This window comes from Salvelinus alpinus, chromosome 24, assembly GCF_045679555.1.
Source record: "Salvelinus alpinus chromosome 24, SLU_Salpinus.1, whole genome shotgun sequence".
NCBI classification, from domain to species: Eukaryota; Metazoa; Chordata; class Actinopteri; order Salmoniformes; family Salmonidae; genus Salvelinus; species Salvelinus alpinus.
The window spans coordinates 7,453,379-7,474,143 of NC_092109.1; the positions used below are offsets into that span (position 1 = coordinate 7,453,379).

Below are 20,765 nucleotides of genomic sequence, written 5' to 3' on the forward strand. Positions count from 1 at the left end.
TCAGTCACTTCTAGGTGACGCTCTCCAACTTCAGAGGTAGTCAGGTTGAGTGGATGCATTTACAGACATACCTTTCCATGGCAACATTCAATGACTTTTTGTACGACACTTACCTTTTTCTATTTTGAATTTCTATTGACGTTTCTACCAGTTGCCATGGTAAAGACTGTCTATGTCTGTGCCTGCTCCACCAACTCTGTCTCCCTCTATTCTGGGAGGAGCCGTCACCTATAGCTGTATGTCTTACTGAAGGTGAGCTGAGCTTGATCATGCTGAACCATGCAGAGCAGTGTCGCCACAACCACAAGCCAGAGTGCCAGTCAGAGACGAGTACCAAGCAGTACAGGATCCATGCAGAACCAGTACTGACCAGTACCAGAACCAGAACCTAGAACCATGCAGGGCCCTTAGGCTCTCAGAGACCCAGCAAGGAGTCACTCTTGCTGGGCCTCCAGAGACCTGTGGGCGTGCCACTTACCAGGGAACCTCGCTTGTAGCGACTATACCAAGAGCCTGGGGCGTCTTTGGGCCATTTTGCCATTTTGCTCTGTAAAATATGAGATGAGCTGTTCAGGAAAAAGGGAAGGGGACGGGGGGAAGGGGAACATCAGGGGGGCTTACCAGTTTACCACGTTTGAATTCACTGAACCAGGAGCCAGGGATCTCCTTTACCCAGGAGGTGAGCCTAGTCTGGGGTACGGAGGGAGCGAAACAGGGGGGAAGAGGAGGAGGAGGAGGAGAAAAAACGAAGGTTAAAGAAAGAAAAACAGTAAGAACACAGCCTCCTGAAAAAAAGAAATGCTTCCATCCTTCATTCGTCCCCTCCACCCCTCCCTCGTTTCCTTGGCTCTCTGTAGCGTCTGCCAGACCTGCAGAGGTATCGGGTGACACCGAACAGCCCGGGACAGTGTAAAAGACCTTAGGCTTAGTAAGCCATTATGGCGTTTTGTATAAACATTGTCTGGCAGCTAATTACTGATAATATATTAATGAGTACACAGTGATTAGTTAGGAGACATTGTCTGCATCTCAAATTACACCCTATTCCCTTTATAGGGCATTACCAGGGTAGTGCACTATCAAGGCAATAGAGTGCCATTTTGGATACAGCCGTTAGCCTCTAGGGGACCGCCTTGCAAATGCCCCATTTTCCCTTCTGCTAAGTGTTTTGCTCTACAACCATACAGAAGTGACTATACTTTATGGTTTAAGCTTCTGCTGTTTATGATAAAAACAAGTAGGTGGCTTGTTTTTATGGTTTTCATTTAAAGCCAGTTAAGCTTTCGCTGTAGAGTCAACAATAAGTCACTTTTCAATTTAAAAGCTGTAAAACGTCTAGAATTAATATTTTTTTATTTTTTTATTCTGTTCAGCTTTTGCTTCTTTATCACCACCAATAATTATCTTCGTTTTCCCCCCCCATTAAGATCTGTATCAGACTAAATGGCCAGTAGTACTCCAGTGTGATGGACTTATTCAACAACACTCATTTGAATAGCATGGTTAGCTCACTAATGAGCGAGATGAGTCTGTGGCAGGGTTTATACAAGGCTTGTCGTCAATGCCTTAATGTGTTCATGAATGTTCAGCTGGAGATCAATTAACGCTGCGGGACAGCATACATTAAACACACCGCGCTGCTTTGAAAGGCACCTTCAGATCGACGCGAGCACCAGGGGGGGGGGGGCTCACTGGGGGGTGAGAACTGATACCCTCTACTTCTAAAACGGGAAACCATCAACGGCGTCACAATTTGCGTGCGAGAGTAGAGCTTGAATTCACACACACTGCGTAGCGTATGCCAACTTAATCGTCATGATATACTCCATAATAAACCGTTGTGTTTGTTATCTTCGCTATGTAGACCTTGTGAATTATTGTTCTGTTCCTTTTGACTCACCTTATATGTCCTACGGGAGCCACCGTACCTGCCTCTTGTTATGTTGGCTCACGGATGTGAGGGGAGTTGTGGCTAATACAACCTAGCAGTATATAAAGAATTTAGCTCGTCTCATTCTTTCTACATAACAGCATTCTCTCTTGAACGGAGTTCCTGGAGTTTCCCAGCCGTAGCCTGCCTAGGCTATATGCCTGTGCTCTAAATCAACCATGGTAGGGATAATGTTATTGTTTTCAAATACGTAGGCCTATTATTGGCACTGGCAGTTAAACTTATCAACACTAAATAGGCACTTTTTAACTATATATATAAACTCAGCAACAACATAAAAACGCCCTCTCACTGTCAACTGCGTTTATTTTCAGCAAACTTAACATGTGTAAATATTTGTATGAACATCGCAAGATTCAACAACTGAGACATAAACTGAACAAGTTCCACAGACATGTGACTAACATAAATGGAATAATGTGTCCCTGAACAAGGGGGGGTCAAAATCAAAAGTAACAGTCAGTATCTGGTGTGGCCACCAGCTGCATTAAGTACTGCAGTGCATCTCCTCCTCGTGGACTGCACCAGATTTGCCAGTTCTTGCTGTGAGATGTTACCCCACTCTTCCACCAAGGCACCTGCAAGTTCCGAGACATTTCTGGGGGGAATGGCCCTAGCCCTCACCCTCCAATCCAACAGGTCACAGACGTGCTCAATGGGATTGAGATCCGGGCCCTTCACTGGCCATGACAGAACACTGACATTTCTGTCTTGCATGAAATCACGCACAGAAAGAGCAGTATGGCTGGTGGCATTGTCATGCTGGAGTGTCATGTCAGGATGAGCCTGCAGGAAGGGTACCACATGAGGGAGGAGGATGTCTTCCCTGTAACGCACAGCGTTGAGATTGCCTGCAATGACAACAAGCTCAGTCCGATGATGCTGTGACACACGACCCAGACCATGAAGGACCCTCCACCTCCAAATCAATCCCGCTCCAGAGTACAGGCCTCGGTGTAACGCTCATTCTTTCGACGATAAACGCGGATCCGACCATCACCCCTGGTGAGACAAAACCGCGACTCGTCAGTGAATAGCACTTTTTTCCAGTCCTGTCTGGTCCAGCGACGGTGGGTTTGTGCCCATAGGCGACGTTGTTGCCGGTGATGTCTGGTGAGGACCTGCCTTACAACAGGCCTACAAGCCCTCAGTCCAGCCTCTCTCAAGACTATTGTGGACAGTCTGAGCACTAATGGAGGGATTGTGCTTCCTGGTGTAACTCGGGCAGTTGTTGTTGCCATCCTTTACCTGTCCCGCAGGTGTGATGTCCAGATGTATCGATCCTGTGCAGGTGTTGTTACACGTGGTCTACCACTGCGAGGACGATCAGCTGTCCATCATGTCTCCCTGTAGCGCTGTCTTAGGCATCTCACAGTACGGACATTGCAATTTATGCCCTGTCCACATCTGCAGTCCTCATGCCTCCTTGCAGCATGCCTAAGGCACGTTCACGCAGATGAGCAGGGATCCTGGGCATCTTTCTTTTGGTGTTGTTCAGAGTCAGTAGAAAGGCCTCTTTAGTGTCCTAAGTTTTCATAACTGTGACCTTAATTGCCTACCGTCTGTAAGCTGTTAGTGTCACCGTTCCACAGGTGCATGTTCATTAATTGTTTATGGTTCAATGAACAAGCATAGGAAACAGTGTTTAAACCCTTAACAATGAAGATCTGTGAAGTTATTTGGATTTTTACGAATTATCTTTGAATGACAGGGTCCTGAAAAAGGGGCGTTTCTTTTTTTGCTGAGTTTATATATATATATATATATATATATATATATATATATATATATATATATATATATATATATATATATGTGTGTGTGTCACAATTCCAGACATAACAATTCACAAAGTTTATTTTCTGGCTATTTATCCGCTCACTTTCCCAGTATTGCTTCGCGTAGACGCAAGAAAAATAGACTTGCTTTCAAATTTGAAGTGCATTTTCTCTTATTCACTACAGTGCATTCAAATTCCAGCGTGTCCATGCTTGTTCACGCAACAAAAAACACTTTGTTTGATTTGAGCTTGACTCTTTTCCCCCCTCTGCTATCCTGCATCTATCTATCTATCTATCTATCTATCTATCTATCTATCTGTCTGTCTGTCTGTCTGTCTGTCTATCTATCTACCTACCTACCTACCTACCTACCTACCTACCTACCTACCTACCTACCTACCTACCTACCTACCTACCTACCTACCTACCTACCTACCTACCTACCTACCTACCTACCTACCTACCTACCTACCTACCTACCTACCTACCTACCTACCTACCTACCTACCTACCTACCTACCTACCTACCTACCTACCTACCTACCTACCTACCTACCTACCTACCTACCTACCTACCTACCTACCTACCTACCTACCTACCTACCTACCTACCTACCTACCTACCTACCTACCTACCTACCTACCTACCTACCTACCTACCTACCTACCTACCTACCTACCTACCTACCTACCTACCTACCTACCTACCTACCTACCTACCTACCTACCTACCTACCTACCTACCTACCTACCTACCTACCTACCTACCTACCTACCTACCTACCTACCTACCTACCTACCTACCTACCTACCTACCTACCTACCTACCTACCTACCTACCTACCTACCTACCTACCTATCTATCTATCTATCTATCTATCTATCTATCTATCTATCTATCTATCTATCTATGATACAGTGTCTCAGGCTAGCAGGGAAGGAGAGAGAGAGGGTGTGTGTGTGTGCGTGCGCAGGTGCCCACATGTGTGTATGTCAATGTCAGGGCCTCTGTTCATATGTCCTCTCTCTCTCTCTCCACTCTACACCAACGAGACCATCCCACTGGCCCATCGCTCTCCCTGGCTATAAAAAGACAGGTTCATTATTCTGAACTTATGCAAACTCCTGTGCCTCAGCGTGCCAGCGAATCGTTAACATGTCCTGTAGCAGAAAGCCATTACAGATCTCCCTGACAAACTTTCCTGTGTTTTACTTCTCCTCTCCTCTCATCTCCTCTCCTGTTCTCCATGCATAATCATCCAGCAGCAGAATCCTCTCTGGGTGCCTGTAACCTGCCATAACCTATTACAAGCGTTTGGGCCAGGCACAACACTAAGCTACTGACACTTAACTAGAGGATGGCACGGCAAAACGGATGTGTTTATACGCCTGTGTGTGATGGTGCGTGCATGTGTGTGAATAGTTGACTCTCCGTTGACAGTGAGTGACTGCCCCAAATATATTCATTGAACTCATGACGTCAGCAGTGTGCAACACCAAGCAGCTTACATGGGAGTGACTGCCCCCTAGGGGCTTGGAGGATAATGAAACATGATGTGTGTAGGCACAGGAGGAGGTGTTATGTGATTATGCAGTAATGTCAAAAGAGAGGTATATATGATTTATATACAGTAGTTTGCCTGGGGCCTGGGAAGAAAAACAATTACAGTCACTTATCCACAGCATACCGTTTGTTATTTGACCTGTCAATCAAATAGGGAACAGTTGACAGAACATTGTAGATACAACCCTAATTAAACACACTATTTCAATCAACCAGAAATATCATCATGCCAGCTTTTATTTGTATTTTTTTTACCCCTTTTTTCTCCCCAATTTCGTGGTATCCAATTGGTAGTTACAGTCTTGTCTCATCGCTGCAACTCCTGTACAGACTCGGGAGAGGCGAAGGTCGAGAGCCGTGCGTCCTCCGAAACACAACCCAGCCAAGGCGCACTGCTTCTTGACACAATGCCCACTTAACCCGGAAGCCAGCCGCACCAATGTGTCGGAGGAAACACCGTACACCTGGCGACCATGTCAGCGTGCATTGCGCCCGGCCCGCCACAGGAGTCGCTAGTGCGCGATAGTACAAGAACATCCCTGCCGGCCAAACCCTCCCCTAACCCGGACGACATTGGGCCAATTGTGCGCTGCCACATGGGTCTCCCGGTCGCGGCCGGCTGCGACAGAGCCTGGACTTGAACCAGGATCTCTAGTGACACACCTAGACCACTGCGCCACTCAGGAGGCCATCATGCCTGCTTTTAAGAATGTGTATGTCCCTCATTATATCAACCAAAACCTTTCTAATGTGTAAGCATTCATTTTAAGCATGTTCTCCCATTGAATTTCTATCACTGGCTCTCAAAATGTGACCATTTTACCAGTTCTGTATGTAAAAGCACCATGACTTACCCCTTCAGACTTCTTGTCAGGGTAGATGCAGCTCTCTCCTCCTGCTGTGAAATTGCAGTGGACCTTGAACGAGTCCCTCGAGCAACCCTGGTTGGGGTCGATCCAATATTCACCTGAAATAAAAAATAGGGGGTGGGAGGGGGGAGGGAGAAAAAGGGGAAGAGGGAAGGAGAGGGGTAAGGACGGAACCTTGACAATTAGAAACGTTTTCATCAGAGGTCATTCAACGTTTAAATTAGCATGATTTAGCCTACAAGAGAGGGCATACTCTTTAGCCCACTTACACTGCAATGACAGGAAATATCATCAAATAAATTCTTGATGGCTAATCCTATTTCTCTATCCCACTTAAGTCCACTATAAAGACACTTGACCCTTGGCATTGACATCCTATTCACTTGTCTAAGATAGATGCTCGACAACGTGCTCTGGGGGCCTTTTTTATACAAAGTCGGATTACACCTGGGCTATATCACCCAAAGACTTATTAAAATATAATATATCAACAGAACACAATCTGAGCACGTCAGATTTGGAATTTGCGATTTTCCGTGCCCACCATCGGGGAAGTCAGGGTGGCAGAGTTGCAGGTCCTTGCAGGTGCGGGCGGGGTTGCCCTGCGTTCCCAGCGGGTGCTTCATCTGCTCGATCTCCAGCTTGAGGGAGTTGAGGGATCCGAAGATCTCCTCCATGCCGTCGTCGTAGTCCTTGTAGTTGGCATCGGCGTGGGCCTCGTCCATCATCTGGCTGGCGTCGATGTTCCTGCGGCTCCTCTTGGGATTCGACTGCATGGGCAGCGGGTGGATGACATCACCGGGAGGACCCTGTGGAGGTGGAGAAGGAGAGAGAGAGGGGGGACAGGAGGAGGGAAGGAGGTGAGAAGAGTGGAAGAGGAGAGTGGTTTTAAGTGGGAGTATACTATTGTATTCTATTCTAAACCGTCATATAGCAAAGTTCAGTTTACTCAATTAATAATTGTGCGTATAGTTTCCGTAAAGTAACACATGCAACATATGGAACTGTAAAACAACAACATGCAATGACGTCACACAAGCGTGGCGATAACTTACAGGAGGCCCTGGTTGTCCAGGAACACCGGTCTCTCCCTTGGGACCAGTTTGACCCTGAGGAAGACAGAACACAACACAGCGTCATACACACAGCCCCTATGTATAGTAGGACATGGGTTAGAGGGGACAGTGTGACATGGTTTAGAGAGGGACATGGGGGGGGACACTTACCGATGATCCCTTAGCTCCTTTAGGTCCAGGAGGACCAGGTAATCCTGGGGGTCCCAGGGGACCAAGAGGACCTGAGGGGCCAGCAATACCCTGGAGGGAGAGAGGGAGGAAAGAGAGGAAGGAGAGAGGGTGAAAAAAAAAGGTATCCTTATTGTCATTATTTTGTGATCAAACATTTTACTGTGCTGTTTAACGACTTGATATGATCTACGATATGCCCGACCAAACTAAAACATGTAACTATTAGGTTAACTCATGTCAGGCTGAGTTGGAGCCTTGCTATAACGTTTTGTATGTGAGTATCCTTCTTGTTATAATATTATATGTTATTTGAGTGGGGGGGGGGGGGGGGGGTTCTCACATTGTCTCCTTTGGGTCCTGATGTTCCCTGGGGGCCTGGCAGACCTCTGTCACCCTTTTCTCCCTGCTCACCTGGGGGCCCGATCAAACCGATAAGACCAGGGTGGCCCTGAGGAGAGTATCAGAAACATACAGATCAATGAACGTACTTCAATAATCAATCAAACACCGAATTACTCACGTCTGTCTCTCTGCCAACCTTATATCATTAGTGTGATGACTCACTGCTCGGTAGCTGATACCAGATAAACAATCGATAGGTTTGAATGCAGAGCAGTCAGTCATCATTGACTTGAATGTGTACGGTATGCATTACACAGTATCTCTATCGACACATTTCACCTGTATCCCTATGGGCTATTAGACATCAACCTCATTAAAAGTGGAAGATCAATACCGTATGTGATATTCAGCCATGCATGCAACAGGTATTGATGCAACTATTTCACTGTAATATGTACCGTGTACAACGTGTGGTCAATAATCTGTTGAAACAGGGGGCTCACCTTTTCACCCTTAATACCAGAGTCTCCCTTCAAACCGGGTAATCCTGGTGGACCCTGCGAGGGAGAGAGGAGTAGAGAGAGAGACGGAAATAGAATGGCAGAGGGGTAGAGAGGGAGGACAGATAATATTACATGTCTGACCCAATAAGACAAGGTACTGTGAATCCTGTGACATCAAACAACCCAGGGTCAAGGGTGAGAGGTTAGCTGTCCTCACCATAGGTCCAGGGGGTCCGTCAGGGCCTGAAGAACCCGGAAGACCTTGTTCCCCCTGCAAACATTCAGAGAGTCAATGCTTTAACCCACTGATCTTCATACAATATTGGTATTATGACCTCATGCCTATAGCGTGTGCTTTTGTAGCAATAGCTTTTGTAGATCAGTCACTATGCTAATCTATGTGTGTCGTGGACATCCACAGTTACTGCCCCTAGTAACTGTAATGGCTATGACACAAAGAAGTAAAAATATGAAATAATGCTGTACTCACAACTGGGCCAGGGATACCTCTGAGACCTTCCGAACCTTGCTTGCCAGGTGCTCCCTGAGGACCAACTGGGCCTGTCTTTCCCTGTGGGCCCTCCAGACCAGACTCTCCCTTGGCTCCCTTCTCTCCTTGCCTGCCCTCGGGTCCAACTGTTCCATGGGGGCCTCTCTTTCCTGGTGGGCCGGAAGGACCAGACTCTCCGGTGGGTCCAGGGGAACCCTGGGAGGTGAGAAAGGATAAGGTTCACATCACGGGATGAGAGCAAACGAGTCGCTGGAGGAATGAGCGACTCGGTGCTAAAACTCTTGTACCACGCCGCATGTTTACTGTAGCTCCCGTCAGATATGAGACCTCGTTCGAGTTTGTTAATGCCTGTTTGTCGTTAGTCAGGTGTAGTAATGCGCTAGGTGAGACTCACAGGTTGACCAGCCTCTCCGTCGTCTCCCTTGTCACCAGAAGGACCGTCTAAACCCTGGGAGGAGGAGAAAAAGAGACGTAAAAGTTGCGTAATGTTGGACGGATAGAGCACAGTTTGGAATTTTTAAACGTTTCAATTGGTACCAAAGCGTTACGGTAACTGGAGGTCAAAACAATATCATTGTAACATTTCAGTTGCTTACAGCCTGTCCGATCTCGCCAGGGGGACCAGGATCACCAGGGAAACCACTTGGACCCTGGAAATGAAATCAAACAAAATGCTCATTATCTAGAGTGATTCTAGGGATATTTATTAACACATAAAGGGAATCCGTCATACTTTGCCTTCCACTGACAACTCATTACAAATCCATAACATCCATTGGTATGCATTCACATGGCAGTAACAGGACTCAACTGCAATATGGGTAACCTGTGACTCTACAGAGACGTGTAACCAGGACTTACAGGACTTCCTTTAGGACCGTCGTCTCCAGGGGGGCCTTTAGGTCCGGGGGGTCCAGCAGAGCCAGCGGGACCGCCCTCTCCCTTCTCTCCTCGCTCTCCTCTTGGGCCCTGCGACAGTGGGGCAGTGTGTCACCAGTGTGTTAACAGTGTTCTTATTAGTGTGTCACCAGTGTTAGTGTGTCAATAATGTGTTCATGTCAATGCACAGCAGGGGTGTGCTTAACACACTCCATGAGGTTGGTGGGCTTTCTTTTATAATGGTTATAATTCAAACTGAATTGATTCAGCTATTGTTACGCTAATGGTGAAGTTGACATTTCAAAACGGTGTATTGAATTATGTAATTGTTACAATAGCAGAGGACTAGTCTCATTTTATCTGTTGTAATACATGAATCGGCCAATTATTGCATATGCAGCAGCGTAATTCTTTTTCTTCTGCTGAGAGGCAGTTGTAAGGTTCTGCTGTGCTGCGGTGTGGTGCTGTGGTGAGAGTGTTGTTCTGTTGAATGATGACGGCGGTGTGGTGAAAGTGTTGTTCTGTTGAATGATGACGGCGGTGTGCGGGTTCTTTCGGTTCTCTTACAGGTCCGCCAAGTTCTCCCTGAAGACCAGGCTCTCCGCTTTCACCCGAATCACCCTGAGAGACGGAAAGAGAGAGACAGAGAGAGAGACAGAAAGAGAGACGGAAAGAGAGAGACAGAGAGAGAGACAGAGAGAGAGACAGAGAGAGAGAGAGAGAGAGACAGAGAATAAAAACAATTCAGTTCAGTGAACCAAAACGACTCAAAAAAGTCAGATTTACCGACGTCCTTGGTCACACCCAATCGGGGATAGAAAGAGATGACACCAGAGGTTTCAATCCATCACAGCCAGTCAGCGCTGGGCCTGGAGCGGGCAGAGAGCGGTCGACCTTTGGGTCCTCCCTGGGTCTCCTCCATACATCCTCCTCTCTCCCTGCCGGTCTTATTGGGTAAAAGGCCCAGGCTTCAGGCTCTATCATTATTCAATGTCACATAAGCCCAGTCGTCACAGTCCCCATCGGGATATAAATGTTGCCAGCGCACGTGTTCCTAGAGACAATGTTTACGTAACCCTGGTCTGCGGGATGGGAGAACCAGAGACAGAGCAAAGTGCCTGTCTCGGCCTATTTGGATCAAACGTCACAGAGCCAAGCCAAGCGGTGCCTAGTGTACAACCATAGACCTATTCTCCCTCCTGCACAGACCTAGCTCTGTATTGTCGTACCCATTCCTAGTCTAAATAAATAAGCATCTCACCTCTTTCCCAAAGCATTCTTGTTTCTGTCAGGATGTCCACTCCGGGCAGCAGAGAGAGCAGATAGAGAGGCCTGTTTAAAGGCATGAGAGATTCTCTCCTAAGCTATTTCTAAAGATTTTACACAGCCCTGTGTATCTGGCTCTCTGGGAAGCCTCACTCCACTTAGGGGTTCTATCCAGAATGGCACCTTATTCCCCATTGTGTGTGTGTGTGTGTGTGTGTGTGTGTGTGTGTGTGTGTGTGTGTGTGTGTGTGTGTGTGTGTGTGTGTGTGTGTGTGTGTGTGTGTGTGTGTGTGTGTGTGTGAGAGAGATGGATAGAGAGAGAGAGAGAGAGAGAGATGGATAGAGAGAGAGAGAGAGAGAGATGAGAGAGAGAGAGAGAGAGAGAGAGAGAGAGAGAGAGAGAGAGAGAGAGAGAGAGAGAGAGAGAGAGAGAGAGAGAGAGAGAGAGAGAGAGAGAGAGAGAGAGAGAGAGAGAGAGAGAGAGAGAGAGAGAGAGAGAGAGAGAGAGAGAGAGAGAGAGAGAGAGAGAGAGAGAGAGAGAGAGAGAGAGAGAGAGAGAGAGATGGGGGGACATAGAGGGATAGATAGAGAGAGAAAAGAAGACTAAAAGACAACCACTCTGATCCGTAACACACCAAAGCTGCTGTTAGCAGGCCTGGCCTAACCCCTGCTATAAAAGCTGCCCAGAACAGTGCAGACCAGATTAGCCGGAGAACGGATTGCGATTGCGGTGAGCTAAGGTTTTGTTTGAGGAAGGGGTGGATGTGTGCTCCCAGGGTGAATGTCATTCCGTCGACTGGACCAGAAAAAAACTATTCACGCCACGATAGTGGCAGAGAGCTTGTAGAGCGGACGGTAGAGCCCCCCGACGGCGAGCCAAACGCAGAAGCTTATTTTCGAAGAGGTGGTTTTAATAATGCACTCAGCAGCTCAGCGTCTTAGGTACAGTCGCTTGGAGAATTTATTCACACTTCTACTCACTGCAGCGCTAATACGGCTGAGGATGACTACCATTAAGCTGTGTGTGTGTGTGTGTGTGTGTGTGTGTGTGTGTGTGTGTGTGTGTGTGTGTGTGTGTGTGTGTGTGTGTGTGTGTGTGTGTGTGTGTGTGTGTGTGTGTGTGTGTGTGTGTGTGTGTGTGTTAGAATTATGTTAAGGGTTAGGAGCTACGGTTAGTTTTAGGATTAGAAGCTTGGGTTAAGGTTAGGTTTTTGGGTTAAGGTTAGGGTCAGGGTATGGGTGGGACAGAATTGTGTGTCCCACAAGGTTAGCTGTACAAGACTCTGTGTGTGTGTGTGTGTGTGTGTGTGTGTGTGTGTGTGTGTGTGTGTGTGTGTGTGTGTGTGTGTGTGTGTGTGTGTGTGTGTGTGTGTGTGTGTGTGTGTGTGTGTGTGTGTGTGTGTGTGTGTGTGCGCGTGCGCGTGCTTTGCTCGCTTTCACTTGAGAATGAAAATGAGCCTTTCCCATTTCAAAAATGTGCTTTAAAACAGCAGCATCAAATATTAATGACGACGAAAGCTTTGCAATGATGAATGAGTGGTGATCTGAATCACAGTATAGGTTGTACTGAAACTTGTTGGACCTCTTGCACAGTAAGCATATATGTGTCTTGTTGATACTTTAAACCAGAAATACACAGATAGATGAAACACTTTTTGTCTCTGAGTTCAGCAACATGGTAAATAGATCTTGCCATCCACTCTGGACTGATGTAAACCATGGGCATTTTCTCTGCAGGAACAGATACGTAACTACTATGTGTCCCAATACTGTCCGAGTCCTTTGTTATGTATATCTCAAAGTACTAGAAGAGCCATGGTGGATGCCCTATGCTCCCAAAGGGGTCAAGAGGTCTAAGCCAAGTGGTAGGAAGCTGCACGTCCTGATTTGGCATCATCTTAGATTTGGCTCTTAGATTTGGTTCATTAAGAAATGCTAGCGGCCATGACTGAATTCAAGCTTGAGTTGGTTTCGGGGTTTCGGGGTGTGGTTTTATTTGGGTGTCTCTTGTCTGTGTTAGCAGGTTTGTAAGAGTTATCCAAATTATTTTGCCAATTAGCTTCAGCCGGCTGGTGTGCGAACATGGCAAAGTTGGTCCGGCTTTGATAAGCCTAGCTCTGGGGATAGTTAGGGACTGTCAATAAATGACACAATGTAAATGGGATACTATTTTAATGTTGCACATTTGTTAAGTGTCTCATTAAATGCTTTCAATATTTGTAAATTCATTTCTACAATTTATAGTTGTTTTGAGGTTTTTAAGTAATTGAAACTCGGAGCTATTGACATTTTTAAAATATTTTCCCATGTACATTGTGTAATTTAGTGATGGTGCCTAACTAGTCCCATAGGAATATCGAATGTCAAATCGAATTGAATTGACCATGGGCATTATGATCAGGTCCTGTGCAGCTGCGCTCTGAATTGATGATTACTTGGGTGTTCCCAGCTGTGGGCATGTGGGCAGGATTAAAATAAAACCAACCCACGGAAGACTGTTACAGTACCCTTCATTGCGTGAATTTGTTTTCCATATATTCTCGCAAATCTCTGTTTTGGATGAGACATATTTACACGTTGTAGTACATTTTGAAACTAGAATAAAAGTTTGTGACTCATATCGATGCCACACAGGCCATTTTCACTGTTGCTTTTTAGGCGCAATCGCTCTTTAAGCCTCCTATGAAAGGGTTCTACATTGAGGTGAAGGGTATTAACAGGGGGACCTTACCTTCACTCCAACAGCACCGGGGTTTCCAATACCACCAGGGGGTCCCTGAGGGCCATCAGCTCCTGGGGGTCCGGAGGGGCCTCTGGGGCCAGGGGGACCGGGAGGACCCTAGAAGGGAAGGAGAGAAGGAGTGATGAGTCATCACACACACGTGGGAATAAAATATGATCATATATATAGTAATCTGACAGTGCTAAATTCATTGTATACAATCCATACAATACACGCAATATCGGTACATTAGTATTCTGTTCTATTTCATTCAACTCTAAAGGTATATTGTAAGAGGATATTAGGAAATCTTACCATCTGACCCACGTCTCCGGTTTCTCCCTTCTCACCGCCGGGACCAGGCAATCCCTGCAGTCAGACAAGACAATGGCGTCAGTCACAATCACAACAACAGAGCCCTATGGGCCGTGGTCCAAAATCAGTGCACTAAATAGGGAAAAAGGGTGCCATTTGGGACACATCCAGAGACTGTCTCTGGTTCTGGCGGTGGTTATGACCTGCAGTCCAACTGGGCCTGGGGGTCCGTTGAATCCTCTGGCGCCTTCATCTCCCTTCTGGCCAAACAGACCCTGCTGACCTCTGGGACCGGGCTCTCCATCAGCTCCCTACACACCCGAGAGAGAGAGAGAGAGAGAGGAGAGAAGGAGAGGAGGAGCGGAGAGAGGGAGAGATAGAGAAATAAAGAGAGCGACAGGGGGGTCGAGGGGTTGAGCAAGGGCGAGAGAGGGGGGCAGGAGAGGAGAAAGAGAAGAAGCAATCGGGGCTAAACGTTAGCATGTACTGTATGCCAGAAGACAGTGGAAGGAAGTGACATCATATATACAATGGTCGCCTCCAGATCTAATAAACTGGGGGGGTTCAGGAGGATACTTACAGCAGGACCAGGCGCTCCGACTGGGCCTTGGGGACCAGTAGGACCAGGTGGACCATGCTCTCCTTTGTCTCCTTTGCTTCCCTTCTGGCCTGGCTCTCCGATCTCTCCCTGGTGATAGAAACCAAGACGACAAGGCCAGTCAACACAACTCAATGAATCCCGTTGCGTCAACTCACTTCCATCCTGTTGAGTTTGTGTGTTCATCTAAGTCAGAGGAGGCTGGTGGGAGAAGCTATAGGTGGGTGGGCTCATTATAAATACCGGAATGGAATAAATGGAACGGTATCAAACACATTAAACGTATGGAAACCACATGTTTGACTCTGGTTCCATTTATTCCATTCCAGCCATTACGATGAGCCCGTCCTCCTATAGCTCCTCCCACCAGCCTCCTCTGATCTAAATTAAGATGTGTGTGTGTGACTGTGTGCTTGGCAGGGATATAAGACCGGTCTCAGGGCTTTTGATATGTCATTGTCAACTTCAAATAAAATTCGCTGACACACTGTCATAACTCAGAGTCACATCCTAGAACGGGTTTGTTGTCTCTCTGTGACAAAAGACTAGCGGCCTGTCACGGATCCCATTCACATTTTCTTCGCACTGCATTTCAACAATAAATTAAAACAATGACACCAGCACATCACACCGTTAGGCACATTCAAACGCATTCACATTCTTTGAGTATTTAAAATGATGGGAAAACATTGAATCAGACTTTCCCTAAGCCAACCCAGAGGATAGCTGGTCACGTGGTTATTGCTTCTGTGGAGTTCTCCTCTCTGTTCCCAGTGGTAAAGGCCTTATAATGAGACTGTGGATAATGTTAGCGAGATCTTCGTTGTGTGTGTGTGTGTGTGTGTGTGTGTCTCTCTCTATCGGAATGTCAAATACCTCAGTCCTCCAAGGATACGAGATTCAATTACAGCTGATCTTCACACAAATGTTTATCTTGCTATCTCTGTCTCTCTCTCTCTCTCTGTCTCTCTGTCTCTCTCTCTGTGTCAGTGTGTCTCAGAGTGTCTCAGAGTGTCTCAGTGTGTAGGAGAGTTGTTCCTCCTGCCTGTGAGTCGGCATACTAATAGCAGGGCATCTCTCTACCATCTGAAAAATACAACAATTGAGCGACATAACGGGTTCAGCTTTAAGTCAGCATGAAAGACTTAAAGACCTGTGAGCCAGGGAAAACACTGCCTGTCAACACCACTAAGGAAAGGGTCGGAATATGGAAGCCCGGACGCGTTCTGACTTTGATCTAAATCATCACGTCGAGTGACCCACCCACACACACACACTACTCTTCCCTCAGCGAGCCAACCCACCTTGTCTCCATCCTCTCCTGGGGATCCAAGAGGTCCAGCGGGGCCAGGCAGACCCACCGGTCCCTGGACACCGTCTCTACCAGCGGGGCCTTGTGGTCCTTTCTCTCCCTATAACACATTTGTACAGCACATTCCATTCCATTCAATTTCAGCCATGTACCAGATATTATCTTCTGGAGAGACTTAATGTACTGCAGGGTTGGGATCCATTCCGTTTTCATTCGGTCAATTCAGAAAGTAAAATGTTTACTTCCTGAATTGATTGAATTAGAAAGGAATTGACGCAAACAACTGCTGCACTGTACAACAGATCAATTCTAACGAGGAGGCTAAGACAGCCCTGGGATATACCGTAGCTGAGAGCAATACGTTTGTTTCCCAACAACAGGCTTCATGTTTAAACTAGTGACGTGGCCAGAACCAGGCTGAACTGAACTGGGTCTTACCGGTCCACCCTTCTCTCCTGCGGGTCCTGGGGGTCCCTGAGGTCCTGGTCGTCCGGGGAGTCCGGTGGGTCCCGCTGTGCCAGCAGGACCACGCTCCCCAGGGGAACCCTAGAACACAGGGAGAGACACGGTCACTACAGCTCGCTACTTGTACAACCTGAAACCAGAGCCATACATTTAGAGAGTTGGGCAACTTTAAGAATTTCAAACATTGTTCTTACATGTGATGTTAATGGGGCGTTAACATGGCTGCCATGGGATTTTTGTAGTGTTATGTAAATGTTACATAATGCTCATTCTAGACATTATATTCCTGGCTCTGCCTTTATTGACCTACATTGGCGCTACCTTGACACCTCTACACTTTCTGTAAATCCAGGGCGTACTAGTCTACATCAGGTACTGTCACGCCCTGACCTGTTTCACCTGTCCTTGTGATTGTCTCCACCTCACTCCAGGTGTCGCTTGTTTTCCCCAGTGTATTTATCCCTGTGTTTCCTGTCTCTCTGTGCCAGTTCGTCTTGTATGTTTCCAAGTCAACCAGCTTTTTACCCGTTCTCCTGCTTTTTGCATTCTCCTTTTTGCTAGTCCTCCCGGTTTTGACCCTTGCCTGTCTCTGGACTCTGTACCCGCCTGCCTGACCATTCTGCCTGCCTTGACCACGAGCCTGTCCGCCACTCTGTACCTCCTGGACTCTGAACTGGTTTGACCTTTTTGCCTGTCCACGACCATTCGCTTGCCTATTCCCTTTGGATTAATAAACATTGTAAGACTCCAGCCATCTGCCTCCTCTGTGTCTGCATTTGGGTCTCGCCTTGTGCCTTGATAGGTGCACACAACATGTTTAGAGTAGAACCTCAACGTCACGCAAATCTACTAAGTAGGTGGAAACCTGTGCTGCGTAACGAATTATCAAACGATGAATATCACCGACACATCGCGTGCTGCATCTTAACACAACTGATGCGCTCAGCTATGAACCGTATTCCCACAGTCAGTGTGTGTACGAAATACATAGAGAGAAATAGAACAAAAGAAAGAGGGATAACGATGGCACGATAACGAAATATTGATGGCGTGCAGGGAGTGAGTCTTGAAGAGAGGATGTTGGTGAATGTGTGCTAATCATCTGTACTCACAGCAGGTCCAGGTGGGCCGTTGGGGCCTTCGCTCCCTTTCAGGCCGTGAGCCCCCTGTCGAGAGACAGAGAGACACAAACCTTTAGAGGCCGCACCGTGCACCTCATCCTTGGTTAATGCCGGGCGGACCCCCCTCTATCTATCCCAGAATCCTGGTGTGGGAATCTCCTCAGGTTAACACAACAAAGGCAGCAAAAAACTTATTTGGATTGATCTGAATCGTATTTATCCAGAGATAAGATAGAAATGATGTGAGGTGTGTGCTACTTACCACTGGTCCGGGTAGACCTCTCTCTCCTGGGAACCCTCTCAGACCAGGGGGACCGTCCTTACCAGCCGGGCCAGCGGGACCTGGGTCACCCTTAGCTCCCTCTTTACCAGCAGATCCAGGAAGACCCTGCTCACCGGGCGGGCCTGGGGGTCCGGGGTGGCCACGTTCTCCCATTGGACCCGTCTCACCTGTGGGGCCCTGTGGATATGAGAGAGAGAGAGAGAGAGAGAGAGAGAGAGAGAGAGAGAGAGAGAGAGAGAGAGAGAGAGAGAGAGAGAGAGAGAGAGAGAGAGAGAGAGAGAGAGAGAGAGAGAGAGAGAGAGAGAGAGAGAGAGAGAGAGAGAGAGAGAGAGAGAGAGAGAGAGAGAGAGAGAGAGAGAGAGAGAGAGAGAGAGAGAGAGAGAGAGAGAGAGAGAAATGTGCGGTAACATGAATAAGACAACAAAGTGAATCGGGGTGTCTGCACAGTATGAGTACAGGGTGACAGAGTGTGAGAGAGTGGGAGGCAGCTAACCCCCGGTATTCGCTAGTCACTCCATGAAGGCGTCATCCATCTGCCAGAATAATAGCATCAATGCATGTAATGTTCTCAATTAGCATTAGGAGAGAAGCTCTTGGGTGGAAATGGCTGTTGACTAAGCATGCATAATGAATGAACAGCCTAGTGCTAATATCTAAGAGGATAAACAACACTGACAGTCAACTCTAACCAGATACGGATAACAGAAAATCCCTTCTGGGTGTACAACAAACATAGCTAAAACTCACTATGACTGCCTTACGACACCTGTAAGTCACCCTTATCACACTCTTGTGACACATCCTGCCCACAATCAGAAATAATCTTAGTATCTTGGCCGAACACTTCTGGTTTCCATCCTCTCCTTCTAAATCGGGGACTAGTTCAGAGTGCAGACCGCGTTGACACGATGCGAGTCGCGCCACGCTACGTATTACCTCATCAGTCAGCTACTACTCCTATACAGACATGATCTGTCCACGTCTACCTGTTGACGAGGCCAGTCCACTGAAAGGTATTGTATCGGGTGTGTTTTTCCTCCCAGTAGCACAGAGAGATATGATACAGTGTGTGTTAGTATTGTGGCGGTGCGTGACGGAACTCACCTGAGGTCCGACCACTCCTGGGGGTCCAGGTGGGCCAGTCTTGCCTTGGAAACCCTGCGAGGAGAAGAGAGAATAAGAGTGGTATAAGAAGGTTGTATGTATGAGGTTCGGGAGAAGTGAAACTCTGGCCTATGACACTAGGGACAGGTCCACAACAACAGCGTGTTCACTCACAGTCTCTCCTCTCTGTCCAGGGTGTCCGGGCAGACCATCTTTCCCAGCGGGGCCCTGAAAACACAGAAAGAGAACCTCAGTAATGCTACACATACGCACTAGTCCACCGTTAAAACACTATAGACTTAAAACAGAGGAAAGGCATTATTGTGTGTGTGTTCAAGTGTTGTGTTGTCATTTTGTTTTGGGGGGGGGGGGTCTTACGGGTGGGCCCTTTGGTCCGGGGAATCCTGTTGGTCCCTGAGGCCCTGGAAGACCCTGAAACACACAAGCAGACGATACAGTCAATCAATCATTTATCAATCAATCAATCCATCAGTTATCAATAACCACTATTGGAAATGGATCATACATACAGATGAATAGGTATTTGAGTGAGGGCCGCTCTAGTACATACCCTCTCACCGGGAGGTCCTGGAGGGCCGTCACTTCCTGAGGTACCCTGGGAGACGGGAAGGAAACAGGAAGTGGTCAGAAAGGACTCAGCCAATGACAGACAAGAGATCATACCACTGTATGATAGCGAGGCATTACGTGAGCCATGTCATATTGGAAGACACCCCAACTCACCTTTGGTCCAGCTTTTCCTGTTGGTCCCCTTGGTCCCCTCTCTCCACGAGGCCCCTGGGAGGAGAGAAAGAAAAAGAGAAGGAACGTCAGGAGGGAGGAATACCAATAAAGTCGATAGAACACCCGGAGGATATCCTTCACCATTAGAGGACGTTCCCCTTTCATTCACTTAACTTCCTATTGGAGGGCCAAGGGAATATACCATAACCTGTGTCACCTGGACACCGTTGTCATGGTTGCCTACAGTATATCGCCAGCGGATAGTGGAGGTCAAAGAGGCGGTAGACTTACCGTTGGTCCTCTCTGTCCTCTTGGGCCAGCCTTCCCTGCAAGTCCCTGTGAGGAACCATAAGAAATACAGAGGGTCAGAGGTCACATGTCGCCATGGTAATGCATTTGAGACCACCCTGACCTATCTAACCAATCAGATCAACTAGACCTGCAGCATAAATAGGTCCCATTCTCACTGTCACCACGGCTACTTCAACTAACATTGAGACCTATTCCTCATTCAACCGTCGCTCTGGGTCCCTCTAGATGAGAGTGTCTGCTAAATGACTTACATTTAAATGTAATGTATTCACCTATCTATGGTAAGAAGCTTTCTTTGTATTTGTCTCATGGGAGCGAACAAAGGCTTTTAATTTGGAAACAGTTTTCCTAATGAAACTAGATACATGACTTTACATATTCAAAGCTGTCATTGGGCGAGAGAACAGTGAGGTAGATCGGCGAACCAATGCTATATAATAAGACATATTTCACACGGCAATATGAGGCCATACTTCCTTACTGTACGTCAAGTGAACGAAGAAAAGGATTATGGCTGTCTGTGGGTTTCCGATTTACAAACGACAGCAATGAAACTGGTGGTAATGTGACGACCATCGCTCTACGTCGAAGAGTTAGGCCTTCTGCCTCATAAAGGCTCATGTTTCAGCGACAGAAGATGAAAGGCTTTCTGTGTCGTACGTCGAGGAAACACAAAACAAAGCATTACTCTCCGGACCAAATGAACGACCCGTCTCTTTTAAAAGAAAATGAAACATTGCGCCGAGCACTGTACAATGTGATAAATTACCTGTGTGGTGCTTTTCAATGCTCTTATGTGAGGACGGTAATGAAGAAGGGATACAACAGTCTTTTTGTCCTTGGTTTAATCTTCTTCCCGTTGACTAAAAGTCCCTG

At 47.1% G+C, this 20,765-nt stretch overlaps 1 protein-coding gene across 2 annotated transcripts in view; it reads right to left on the reverse strand.

Annotated features, from left to right (window-relative positions):
- LOC139552064 (collagen alpha-1(V) chain-like) overlaps positions 1 to 20,765 on the reverse strand; it is a 134,975-nt gene that overhangs the window by 6,112 nt on the left and 108,098 nt on the right. Inside the window, exons 32-58 of one of the 2 annotated variants that reach the window (XM_071363438.1) lie at positions 19,869 to 19,913; positions 19,578 to 19,631; positions 19,405 to 19,449; positions 19,212 to 19,265; positions 19,008 to 19,061; positions 18,834 to 18,887; positions 17,709 to 17,906; positions 17,438 to 17,491; positions 16,299 to 16,406; positions 15,853 to 15,960; positions 14,531 to 14,638; positions 14,154 to 14,261; positions 13,951 to 14,004; positions 13,645 to 13,752; positions 10,215 to 10,268; positions 9,630 to 9,737; positions 9,365 to 9,418; positions 9,163 to 9,216; positions 8,748 to 8,963; positions 8,475 to 8,528; positions 8,258 to 8,311; positions 7,753 to 7,860; positions 7,392 to 7,481; positions 7,221 to 7,274; positions 6,710 to 6,974; positions 6,151 to 6,263; positions 479 to 547 (exon numbers count right to left, since the gene is read on the reverse strand). In XM_071363438.1, coding sequence (XP_071219539.1) covers positions 479 to 547; positions 6,151 to 6,263; positions 6,710 to 6,974; positions 7,221 to 7,274; positions 7,392 to 7,481; positions 7,753 to 7,860; positions 8,258 to 8,311; positions 8,475 to 8,528; positions 8,748 to 8,963; positions 9,163 to 9,216; positions 9,365 to 9,418; positions 9,630 to 9,737; positions 10,215 to 10,268; positions 13,645 to 13,752; positions 13,951 to 14,004; positions 14,154 to 14,261; positions 14,531 to 14,638; positions 15,853 to 15,960; positions 16,299 to 16,406; positions 17,438 to 17,491; positions 17,709 to 17,906; positions 18,834 to 18,887; positions 19,008 to 19,061; positions 19,212 to 19,265; positions 19,405 to 19,449; positions 19,578 to 19,631; positions 19,869 to 19,913 — 2,445 coding nt within the window. Of the gene's footprint in view, positions 1 to 478; positions 548 to 621; positions 691 to 6,150; positions 6,264 to 6,709; positions 6,975 to 7,220; positions 7,275 to 7,391; positions 7,482 to 7,752; positions 7,861 to 8,257; positions 8,312 to 8,474; positions 8,529 to 8,747; positions 8,964 to 9,162; positions 9,217 to 9,364; positions 9,419 to 9,629; positions 9,738 to 10,214; positions 10,269 to 13,644; positions 13,753 to 13,950; positions 14,005 to 14,153; positions 14,262 to 14,530; positions 14,639 to 15,852; positions 15,961 to 16,298; positions 16,407 to 17,437; positions 17,492 to 17,708; positions 17,907 to 18,833; positions 18,888 to 19,007; positions 19,062 to 19,211; positions 19,266 to 19,404; positions 19,450 to 19,577; positions 19,632 to 19,868; positions 19,914 to 20,765 lie in introns of both variants that reach the window. The other variant, XM_071363437.1, reaches the window with a different exon arrangement.